Source organism: Pangasianodon hypophthalmus, chromosome 15, assembly GCF_027358585.1.
Source record: "Pangasianodon hypophthalmus isolate fPanHyp1 chromosome 15, fPanHyp1.pri, whole genome shotgun sequence".
Classification (NCBI taxonomy): domain Eukaryota; kingdom Metazoa; phylum Chordata; class Actinopteri; order Siluriformes; family Pangasiidae; genus Pangasianodon; species Pangasianodon hypophthalmus.
In genome coordinates this window covers 22,941,521-22,954,020 of record NC_069724.1, presented here as the reverse complement: position 1 = coordinate 22,954,020, position 12,500 = coordinate 22,941,521, and the positions used below count along the sequence as shown (strand labels likewise).

The 12,500-nt window shown below is 42.2% G+C and overlaps 1 protein-coding gene across 12 annotated transcripts in view; it reads left to right on the top strand.

Moving 5' to 3' along the window:
* sema4d (sema domain, immunoglobulin domain (Ig), transmembrane domain (TM) and short cytoplasmic domain, (semaphorin) 4D) overlaps positions 1-12,500 on the top strand; it is a 71,507-nt gene that overhangs the window by 12,801 nt on the left and 46,206 nt on the right. For 10 of the 12 annotated variants that reach the window (XM_026928925.3, XM_026928924.3, XM_026928916.3 and 7 more), the window contains exon 2: positions 4,306-4,409. In XM_026928925.3, the coding sequence (XP_026784726.3) occupies positions 4,372-4,409 (38 nt within the window). In that variant the 5' untranslated portion in view covers positions 4,306-4,371. Of the gene's footprint in view, positions 1-2,754; positions 4,116-4,305; positions 4,410-12,500 lie in introns of those variants that run through there. The other 2 variants (XM_026928917.3, XM_053240097.1) reach the window with 2 other exon arrangements.

The following is a 12,500-nucleotide window of genomic DNA, read 5'->3' as shown; positions in this document are numbered from 1 at the left end:
TTTGCTGACATTTTTATCCAACCCTACTGTTAGCGAACCGACATATTGCGATGCTAATCGTGTAAAATTATTTTCCCACACTGGAACACCATTCCTGTTTTTCTTTTTTTTTCCTGTTTTTCTCTCTACACAGTATCGACTTTGCGCATTCTTGAACTGTCGAGTGTTCGGTTCGGTTCACACGGAAACCCACGGGACAGGGAAATATTTATAATTAACCATGATGGAAATCAGGCACCTTTTTTCTGCCTTTTACTGTTCCTGTGCATTGGAGGGGGATTTTCACGGATTTACAGCATTTTCACAGTCGTGTTCACGTCATTTCTGGACGTCTAGTTATGTGGCTACGTGACTGCTGTTCTCTGCCTCACATGGAGACACAACCGTACAAAGACGACGACATGAACACTGACAGAAACGGATATTCTCCGTCTGTGGTCAGATGGACGTGCAGTTAGTCGACTGGAGAGAAAAGGACTAGAGAAGCCAACTGTGAAAAAGAACAAAAATGAATTCATGCTAAATATAGGACTCGTGCATCACGAGCGCTGACAGACTTTGGAGCTCGATGCAGGCTCAGCAACGTTTACTTATAGCACCATGGTTTGAGCGCGAAGTCTTTCTCAGACAGAAAATGGTAGAGTGACGCTGAGTTAAATTTAAAAACGACATGAGAAAGCGCCAGTAAGCGTTTTTTTTTGTTTTTTTTTTGTGTATGTGTGTGTTCTATCTCTCAGGTCTGATGTGCTACCCACGCAGCTCAGGTTTCCATTGTATCAGTACAGGGCGTGGCACACGTGTATCGATATGATGTCATTTCAGCATTTCTTTGATTCTGGTTTCCAGTTACTCCCAGCTCACTAAGTGAGTCATGGATGTAGGAGTAAGGTGCTTAAAGAGGAAAATAAAGGTGAAATGGTGGTCTCTTTTGTGTGGTCATGTGGTCAAGGTTGGACAAATTATAAAGTCATTAGCTAACGCAGTAATGGCCAAGTCTAATTTTTTCGGTTGCTCAGAAGTTGACTCGGCTACAACGTGATAGCTAACGGAATTTAAAATCGTAAGATGAACTACATGGCACACATGAGTGTCGCACATCACGGCTGTGAGATTCAGTGTTCTGTTCTCACATCGCATAGATATTATTCAAATCTCGCTAACGTTTTTATTTTCTCGAGGTGAGCGTGCGTACTAGGCGAGAGAGTTACGTGATTGCATTGCGTCAAAACTTATTTTGCTCACGTACCTGCGTGCTCCAGAATCAGAAAGGGTCGTTTGTAATCCATGCACGCTAATCAATCCGTCTAGTCGAAAACGTCAGTCTAGCGTCATCCAAATTGTCATGGCTGATGTTGCAGATGCGATTCGGAGACGTGAGTAATAGTAACAACCACCGTATAGCTCATTACATTTAAACTTCGAAGGAGAGTGGAGGTTGTTTCACATTTTTCAGAGGACGCACGTGTTTGCCCCGCCCTCTCCGATTGTTAGTTGTCGTGCGATGGGGAGAGTTGGCAAGACCTCCCCCCAACATTGTGTGTGACATCTCCCCTACCGAGCCGAGCGAGCCACGGCCATTTCTACTCAAGGCTCCAGCAGAAGCGCTGGCTAAGACTCACGGGAAATCGATTTCCTCAGCAGCGTCGTGGTGGCAGCGTGCATCTTTTCAGCGCTCGGCTCTGAGGCTGCAGGTCAGGACTAGTTGTGCTCCTGGCTGTGCAGTAGGGATGAAACCTCCTGCCCACATGGTAACAGTCATAATACACTGATTATCATTTCAAACATTGGTTTGATTGTGTGTTGTGCAGGGGGTTACGGAGCAGATGTGTTGAAACTGTAATGAGAGGAAGCCGTCGCTCGATTCCTCCCGTGAGAATCAAGAGCCTGAAGGCAGTCTGCCATGGATGAGGCTCTGTCCACAATCACGCCCTAGTTACTCCCACACGTCTTTCATCATTAGGCAGAACGAGACTCGATGTGTCACAGCTGGACCAACGGTTACACACTGTACCAGTTTTTGTTTCTCACACATCTGATTGGCTGAGTGAGAGTAGCACTTTGGCTAAGTCTGTCATTTGAAGTTACCAGCTAGCAACCAAACTTTGAGTGAAACGTGGAGTGAAACGTGGAGTCGTACTGACCCAAGACTGGATGAGCAAGATTCTTTGTTTATCACTGTGATGCTTTCACTGATTAAATTTGTTGCATGAAACTACACAAGCTTGCTGCCACGTCTACAAACGCGGCCTCGACAGATACGTACAGTTACACTGCAGCTACAGATACAGTCTTTATAATGATTGTAGTACGCATGTCAGTCGTAATATGCGATGTCACAAGTTTCTGTCAGCGTTTACAAATCATTACAAAAAGTACTCTATTACAGATAAAAGGATATGAAGGAAATATCTCACTATTGTGCTGTTACGTTGATGGCTTCAGATAACCGAGAGGGCGGGGCTTAAACTGAACATCGTTAAGCCTCGTCCAAGAACTAACAAGTACTTCTGAGAACGCTGTTTTTACGTTAGGCACGTGAAGTCTGTTCGCCATCCATAATGAAATAAATGAAACGTTACCCCACGCACTGGGTGTCTGACTCACGACCTGTACGTTATTTCAAACCGTTTTCATTTTCTGTTCACATGCTGTTATATTAATTTACATCACGCATGAAGATTAGAAGTTTGTTTGCACCATTTTTGATTTTCTCACGTCGAATCTATCTATCTTGACGGGTCACATTCGTATCCTAAGTGATCCATGTCTCCGTTTTATTTGAACCCATCCCCCGAAACGTCCGACGTACGCACACTGATTTCTTCTTTAATTGTTTCAAATGCCAGTTTTGCTTGACATGAAATATCAAGTAATTCACCACGTTTCCTGTCCTTCCACTGAATATAGTCACCGCTGTCGCTGTCCTCCATTTTGTTTTGAATGACAACAACACGAGAGTGATGCGTATGTGTGTTGGGAAAAAGCCACACTGATTCCCATCTGATCATTTACATTAAAATTAGATTTGTGTGTCCTTACACAAAAAAAATCAAATCTGACTTGTTGCTTCAACCTGGCTTTGTGAACGTAACCTAATACTGATGCTCGTACACCTTCAAACACTCAGCCGTGTAGACCGTGTAATGGATAAGGGACCAGTGACCAGGCGTGGAGACGTGACCTGGCTCGGCTTGTGTTCCCACAGTCGTCCAGCTCTCAACTCTTTGTCAGGATCAATGCAATCATGAGGCAGTAAATCAAATTGCTGAGTGCTGATTGCATCAGGCCGGCCTGCGTGCTGAATAACGTCATCAAATTCTACATCTGTCCTTTTCTTCCCTGATCGATGAAGTGGTAAGAACGGGGTCAGGATGAGGAATGGAGATTTAATTGCTTGCTGTCGTGTTATTCTCTTATCTTTCTGTTTATTTCCCCGCAAGCTTCCGCGAGTCTCATAAAGTCGTTGTCCAGTGTGTTGACGTGCCATATGATCTGTTAAGATAATAGCTTGTTGCTATTTTAATCTGTAATGCAGAGATAAGCAGGGGGCTTAAGGCAGGCTCTGCTTGATGGGAAACACACACGGCTGTTCTGAGGTTATTATATATGTATACTTGGTGTCTATGAAAGCAATAAAACACTTTAGGAAATGCTGTGAGAGGAAAGTAATCAAGGATGACGTGGTGTTGAAAACGTAGACACTGGAGACTCCTTCAATGAATGTTATTAATCAACACTTTTTGGCCAATCTGAGAATCCATCAGCGCTGTGCTATAATAAACAATAATAATAGACTATGATATGTATTATTGATACCATGCGCTTTCCACATGGAAATTAAAAAAAAAAAAAAAACAACAAACACACACACACACACAAAACACACTTGTTATTCCATCTTGGTTCAATCCGGTGAAATTCCACAACGCTCTCCATTTATTCTCCTTGGCTCCCCGGTCGCCATGGTGACCAAGTCCCCCATGAAGATGGCAGATTCCTCTTTCCGTCAAGCCTTGGCTGGGTTTAGCGGTTTGAGCGAAGCAGGCACGCTCGTGTGTTTGTAGATTCTAGATGTGTACACGGGTTTGTGAGGGGATAGAGGTGTGGTGTTCAGGGTAAGGTTGTGAAAATGAGTGTTTATTTGCAGGTTTGTGTGTTATATTGGAGATGCTGGTGATTCATAAGGGTGGCTATAAGTGGTGGTGTTTTGGTTTTTTTGTTGTTGTTTTTTTTTCCTTATGTTCCACCGCCTGTACAATATTGTGTTTATTTTCCTCCTGAAAGCCGTGTTTTCCTTCTCCACAGATTGGCGCGAAGCATCGCGTTCCCTTCTCAGCTGTCTAAGACGTGGAACCTGAGGGATTTTCTTTAATGAATCACCCATCGCCTCTCGACGCCATGACGTACAAGTAGGTGGTTGTTTGCCGTTTCCCAGCTGCCTCGCTCTGTAATAAAGCAACTGCTCTGTGTTTTCCTGCATGAGCTCACGGGTGCATGGCATCACGGCTCTAAGCGCAAGCCTGCAATTACGTCTTCCCTGCACTCAGGCAAATGTTCCTCTCGCCTAAAACTGCTCCAGCGCATAAAGGCCTCTACTGTTAGGGCTCAGTGCTACACATGGCATTTGCATGCAGCCTGATTTGCATGTCCCGCTGGCTGAGCTGTGTTTGCTGATCTCCGTTAGAAACGGGTCCTTTTTTTTTTTTTTTTTTCCTTTTTTTCCCCTTGCTGATCTAAGAACAGTTATTCCAACCCAAACTCTGATCCGAGCTCATCCCGTGCAGGAAAAGTGGCTGGTTTTTCTCTGTGTGGTTGAGGAGCTGAAGCAGTTTTTTTTTTGTTTGTTTTTTTACCTCCTCTATTGCTCTGGGAGCTGCAGCTTTTCATAAAGACAATGAGAAGAATGTAGGCCACGAATTCATCATACGACACCGAAAGAGGGGAAAGGGGAAAGAGAGAAAAACAAATCTCCGTCTCTGATTAAATCTTTGGCTGTTGAAGTGTTTAGGATCTTTGGCTTCTACTTTATCACGCCGAAACGTGCGTTTACATCAAGAGCCTCGACTCGTATCTGATTTCTGTGTTTATTTCATTCCACCACCGAAATTCAAAACAGCGGGCCAAATCTTTTTACCTGCAGCGTCACCGCGATTGTAGAAAAGAAGAATGAATGCCTAGAAACTAGAGATGGCACGATAACGCTTTTTCTTCTCAAATCTTCTCTGAAACCTTAAGCATCGGCCCATATGGATATTTTATTTCCTTTTTTATTTCTAGTTACTGAGATTTATTACTGAAAGACTTCACCTAAGAAAAGAAAAAAACATATATGGCGTATAAAAACATTCTTTTCTATTTGCTACAGGATGAGATTAAATTCTTTCACTTTTTTCACCAATATCTGGTGGTAGTGACTCGATAGCGATCCTGCGTGCCGTCTGTACCAGAAACCTGACTGACAATGCTCAAAAGTGGTAGCTAGTGTATTGTAATAATAGCGTAGTGAGTTAGTTAAGTACATTCCAACTAATAGAGAGATGAACGAGTATATGATCGTGTCTTGCATCGTCTTTGTGTCTTCGACAAAAAAAAAAGTTGGTTGTTCAACATTTTAGCTATGAGCTGTGGTGTTCAGTCTTTGTATAACTCGTTAAAAAAAAAAGGGAAGCTATTATTTCTAACCTGTGAGTCAGTGTCATTATTTATTTCTCCATGTGTTTTACCACAAGGCAAGCGGGCGAGTTAAAGGACAGCTCGGTTTCGTCAGTGTGTCCATTTGCGTGGAGTTTTATTGGAAGGAATGTTGGAGGAAGATTGTTCAGACTGCATTGTTCTGAAGTATTAAAACATACCCCCACACACACTTGTAATGAATGTTTAATAAAGATAAACAGTCATTTCCATGTGTTGGTTAAAGAGGCTCAGTCTTTAGTGGGTGTCCACAATCCGCCATGTCCTTTTAGAACGAAGGACGGCTTCAGAAACAGTCATACCGTCACGTCACGTCAAATGGTGTTTGTTTATCAGAACAGAAGTGTCACGTTTAAGGGGACTTCCTACCAGCTCGGGACAAAAGTGGATCCAAACACTCGTCCTCCTCGGGCTTGTCAGTAAGCGATGAGCTTCTTGACGAGCTGCCCGAAGCATCAAAGGTTTCCTAGCAACTCTCGCGAGGCCCCTGATTTAGTCGGCCATTGTATTGCCTGCGCAGGCCTGTGTTGGCGTGTGATTGTTAGTCTGGAAGAATGATAAATGTCCTGCCAAAAAGAAGTGAAGAAGAAGAGAGAGAAGAGAGATTGGGTTGTGAACAAAGCCTGCCTACTTAACATTCATGCTTCTGTGTTCAGTTGTGTTCAGGCTGCTCTTCTGCTCCACACACTCTCTGTGTTTCACCTGACGAGGAAAGTTTCTTCAAGTTATTCAGGCTTCATCACCCCTTTTTTTCCCCCTTCAGTCGCACCTGAGCCGCAGGCCTGTGTGATCAACACTGCTGTCATCTCGTGATTCATGACTCAACGAATGATGGTGCAAGTCTGCTGTCAGTCGTGGCAAGCGTTTATTTTAGCGTCTCAGTCTCTGTAAACTTTTCGAAGAGAGCTCTGCATAACAGTCTCGCAATCCAAGTAAACTTTGCACTATAAATATGCTTTCCATCTTTGATTAGAATCCACAGTTTTATGGACGGATAAGAAGCAGTCTTCCTGTCTGACTCTTCTAAAAGCGTTGTAGCAGAAAGCTCACTGAGCTGGGAGAGCGCTCGTTCTCTACTTTCCGCATTGTCTTAACACTCCGATGCTTTTGGGAAAGCAGGGGCCCTGTCGGGGCTGAGAGGATCTGCGCCCAGGCTTTTCCAGCACAGCGGACAATTGTTGTGCAAACACCTCACTGCTTGTGCAAAAAAATCCAGATTTGAAATTACGGTTCCCAGAGACGCAGACTTGTTTATGTTGTCGTTTATAAATTCTAGGTAAAAACCCTGTAATTCTATGAAACTTGTGTAAAGCCCATGACTCAAGTTCATGCTTGACGTTCATGCTTCAAAATCACCCAGGCGAGCACGGGTTCCCTTTTTGAGTCTGGTTCCTCTCTTCATCTCAGGAAGATTGTCCTCGCCATTGTCACCTCGCTCACTCAGTGGCGATCTAAATATACTTCTGGATTTCTGTAATGCTGCTTTATGACGATGCACATCATTAAAAGTAAAATTCTATACAAATAAGATTCAATTGGTCTAATTAACCTTTGGAAATATTGTGTCTGAGGTGAGCATGTGATTCTCAGAACTATACAACTATAAAATATCGACAGTATTACACAATAGCACATCTGCAATATCATACGTGCAGGAAGACATGATATAATCGGTGTAAAAGTACAGACACGTCCCTAAAAAACTGAGGTCAGGGCACCACACCCGCTTCCAAAGCGCGCATAAAATCCCTGTAGGACGGCAGGCGAGTCACCAGGCATTTACAAATCACTCTAATAAACATCTTCAATTTATGAGGAAAAAATGAGTCATATAGAAATGCTTTGAATAACAAACATAACACTGAAGAATAAAAGGATGATTTGAAGCCATCTTGGACCAGTGGGCGTGTCGTAAAATAAACCAAGCTGTCCAAGATGCTGAGATGGAGAGTTGATGATCGGTGACCCTTTAGCTAATTTTGGCTAAAATTTGACTTTCCACCTTCGGTCACAACACCACCCGATGGGTTTTTCCAGACCGATACAGAATTATGACAGATTTCCGTTGGTTGGGGCTTTTTTTTTTTTTAATTTAAAGTCCTTTGTTGATGTTTCTTCGTTAAATTAAACAACACTTTGATCATATGCTCATGAATCAAATGTCGACGATCATTGTTTTGGTTCTCGATATCAACACGGGAGAGCACAGCTGAATCAGACTAGATCAATCCAATCCTCAGAAAGCAAAATTGGCCTGATTGGAATGATCACGCTTAATAAATCTGACGTTAACTTATCTTCGGTCTGTTAAGCTGGTGCTTTGCAAAGTGGGGTCTGGGGACCGCCAGGGGACTGTGAAGCATAGCCAAGGGGTTGGTGGTGTTTTTTTTTTTTTTTTGTGACAGTGGTGGAAATCACAACCAGCATTATCCAAGTTATTATATTTAGGGGTCCAAGCACCAAAGTCAGCTCAGACCTAATGTGTTTTATCGGTGGAAAGTTCAGGAATAGAAAGCTCCAAAAAATATTAAATAATGTTCATGGACTGCATCCATGCTAAGGGGGTCTGTGAAATTTTTTATATTTAAAGAGGCCATTGGCTACAAAAAGTGTGAGAACCACACGTCGCGTTGACGGCGGAGTTGAGTTCGTGGTTTAGGTCAATCTAGGCTGTGACAGTTAAGTTACCACGGTAACAGCCTGCAGATACGGTGAAAACTTTTAAGTTTTTGTTTATTTATTTCCTGCAAATCTCACCAAGATAATTTGCATTTAAATAAAAAAATTAGGTTGAAAACGAGTGTCTTTGCGAGGTTTTTCTTTAACCACCTTTCAACAGCAATTAGCTATTATTATTGTTGTCATTATTATCGTTATAACCCCGCCCCCCGGCCTGGTTTAACCATTTACCGCAGTTATTTTCCACACGGTTAACCGAAACAGACAAATACATGTGTTCGGTATGTTGAAGTTTTAGTATCTACAAGTGCCTCGTCAAACACCATCTGCATCTTCCTCTATTCTCTTCATTAGTCAGACACCATTGTATGACAATCTCCACTTCCACAATCGAACTGTCGTTCCATCACTTCAAATAACGCAATCGTCTGTTATAAAGAGCGTGAACTGTGACCCCGCCACTTCCTCTTCCTGTCTCTCAGGACCCCGTCACGAGGGAAGGGGACGAGCGACGTCTCGGACGCGTTTTGTTCGCAGCACCGAAAGTCACTTCAACGTGTTTCCGCCATCTGTAGAGTGAGACTCCAACTTTGACCTTTAACTCATCAATTTGGGGCTGCTGTCAACCCCCTGAAGTTTGCGATAGCTGCGAGTGTGAGACGCTGACACCTGACACAGAGGAGTGTGTGAGACTGAGGGAGTCAATGAGACTGAAAGAGTGTGTGTGAAGCAGGGTGAGGGGATAATTGGGGACAATTGGGAAATGCTGACAAATGGTTGGGGGGTGGGATGGACCGCGTATAGCTTGGGGTTATTGTATGATGTACAATAACGCAATGTAGCTAAAGCCTCGTGTTTGTATGGGACAGACACGTCACTCGGAAGTACTGCACCGAGGAAGCTTTTAACCATCAGTTTCACAACGTTAAAGCTGCACGCCAAACCTCGTACAGGATATCAATGGGTTCGAACATTATGACACTGTTATCTCTAAAGACGGAATTCCTTTTTCCTCGGCGGTTTGGTGTCACTCTGGCGGCATCACTCAGGTAGGAGGCGTGGCCTGAAAGTTTATATGTTAGCGGGAACATTTTTTACAAGTACTGCCCTATTTACATAGGAATAAATTTGCCTCAGGGATAATTCCAGCATTTGCAGGTGCCACTTTGTGTTTTTATTTCCTCCCAGATAACCCATGTCTGTGTTTTTTTTTTTTTTTTTTTTTTCTTTTTTTTTTTTTCCTCTCTCCTCCTTTAAGAAAATTATAGACTAAATTACTTACTGGCTTTTTTTTTTTTTTTTTTCTCTAACTCAGCAGTGCTCTGATAATTTTAGTCCTATCCGAATAGACACGTCTATGATTTTTGTTCAGGCAGATGCGTTTTTGGAAAAGTTTTTGGACCTCTGGTGCTCGCTGTATTTGGTCGCCTAGCACGCTTATCCACTTCCTGAATCACAAATAGATGAGCAGGGAACTTGGAGAACTCTCCTAACATCTTACTTGGAATGGGTCATATAACGTAGTGTTCCTACTTTCCTACATTGGGAGTCCATTAGCAGGGGAAGAAAATAAAATTTAAAATGCTGATTAAAGGGACCATTATAAAGACACTTTACATTTACTTGTGCTACAATGTTGTGCAACATTTTTTTTCTTAAGAAATAAATGAACCAGGAGTTTTTGCAATGTAAGTTCCTTGATCACGTAACGTTTAGATGCTGCCTAGTAAATAACCATCGTCGTATTGTGTCCAGGTTCGAAGACAAAACTGCAAACTTGTCTCTCCTGTGTTCATTTAACTGCTGTCCGAACATGAGAGATTTATCGTGGATAGAGTGTGTAGAATAGTTACACTACCACAATCACCTAGATCACCTAGGGGTCTGGAAAGCATAGCCAGGGGGTCCATGAAGTTTTCTTAGTGGTGGAACTCACAGTACACATTGTCAAAGTTATTATAGTTAGGGGTCCAAGCACCAAAGTCAACTCAGACCTAATGTGGAAAGTTCAGGAATAGAAAGCTGTATCACTTAAAAAAAATAAAAAATGACTGGAAAGCTTTAAATTCCACAGACTCCCTCAGTATGGATTTCTTTTATTTATTTTACAGTTAAAGGCATCGCTGGCTACAAAATGTTTGAGAACCACTGACTTGGGGACCCTAATTCTGTCCATATAGGGCCTTATTCTGCTATTTTATATGCAAATGGTGTTACTGAGTTAGATGATGATGTTATGCTACCTAGTAGCCTGCCTGTAGTTGTTAGCTACATTAGCTTTGTAGTAATTGAAATTGTGAACATTTTGTTTAAGGTCACATGCTTCAGTTCTTGATCCAACCAACCTGACTGAATAAATGAATCTCTGAATTTGGGACGCATTTTAATAGGAACGTAGCACGCAACACAACACAATGTGGATCTAGAGTTTCTTGTTAAGACCGGGGGAGGAGAGATGGAGCGGTGGGGGTGCAGACGTGATGGAATTTGGTCTGCTCGAGCCGTTATAGTTAATCGGCCGGGTAACCCGTCTCCGATCGACGATCTCGCTCCGACCTACATTCAGCTGTCTGGCAACCTAAGCCTTCAGCACGTAGAGATGATTTCTGTTGCATCACTCCAGGTCACTGGGTCATTCTGCAGGCATGCCTTTACAGAAGAAGCTGTACTTTTTTGGAAAGGGAGTTCAACGTGCATGACTCCGTGCCAGACAATGCAGCAGTTTTCTCTTTCTGTCCTCCTCTGCAATCCAAGATTTTGAAAACGTCCTCATTTTGCGACTAGCGTGAACAATATTATTTAATATCTTAATTCTTATTACAGGAGTTGATTTGGATCTGTGTACAGTGTACAGTGTTTCCCACGGGTCGTTATGCCTAGCTGATAAACGAGGTGTAATGGAGCTCAGCATAAACACAGCCATTTTATTCCTGGTTTTATTCCCATCAGGCCGAGAGACGGTTTAATTTGCATGTGATTTAGAAAACAATGGCTGGTTTGTAATTGTGTGAAGTGTCTGTGTGTGTATTTGGGCCAAGTTGTTTTCCACAGCATCCTCTCCACTCTTTCATTCTTTTTTTTTCAGGAACAATTCAGCCCATGTATTTATATTTAGTGCAGTATTTAATATTGATTATTTCTTAATAAAGTAAATGGTCATTTATTATTAATACCAAACGGTCATTTATTATTAATAATATTCGCAATAAACAATTCTTCTGCCACGTGATGTAGTCTCTTAACAGTAAGATTTGGTTGCTAAGCAGCATAACAGGCAAAGATGAATATATTTTCAATATCAATATTCACTGCAATAACACAGATTTCAATTACTGTAATGCGCTCATAAGGACTTTTATATAACGGCTTCAAAGACGGCTCAGCCAATCAGATTTTAGAACCAAAACTGTCCGTCATATGTCACTCTGACGTCAGCCACGCCTTGCAAAAACAAAGCGGAAGTATATAGTGATTACTTGCTGTAATTTTTTCGGATTGTCGCCTCAGTTTGAGGAACAGCGTTATGTTTACAAGTGTGACGGTGTACTTGAATTTCTTGTCTTGCTGCTAACATTCCTGTTTGTTTATAAATTTCAAGAAGGCATTCCATGCGTAAAATTACCCGACATCTGTGATTTAGCCAAAGAGTTAAGTTTCTTACCTCTTCTATGATAAAGGAGACACCTTAAAACTATGCTTTTGTGTTTTTTTTTTTGTTTGTTTGTTTTTTTAAGCATTAAAAAGCAAATAAATTGTGCTCGATTTCACTGAAGGGGAAAGGACATGTGACAAGAAAGCGGCACATTTGCTCCTGGTAACATTTCCTTTTGCTTCTACCTGTGAATTTGCTAATTTGAGAAAACACAGGTGGGGCTGAGGGCGGGGCTTCTGTTCCATAGAGTGGTCTGTTTGCCAATTACACTGTTACCATGGAGACGTCTCTTCCACCGACATACGCTAGTGTTTATTTTAAGTTTATAACGTAATGCGACTTCGCAGCTTATGTAGCTAGCTTATACTAGCTGGGAACTTGATGGCTAATAAGGACAGCAGTTTGGGATCAATTGTTTGGTGAACCACAGTGATAAAGAAAATTTCCAAAATAAACACAGCTCCTCCTTCTCCCTTTC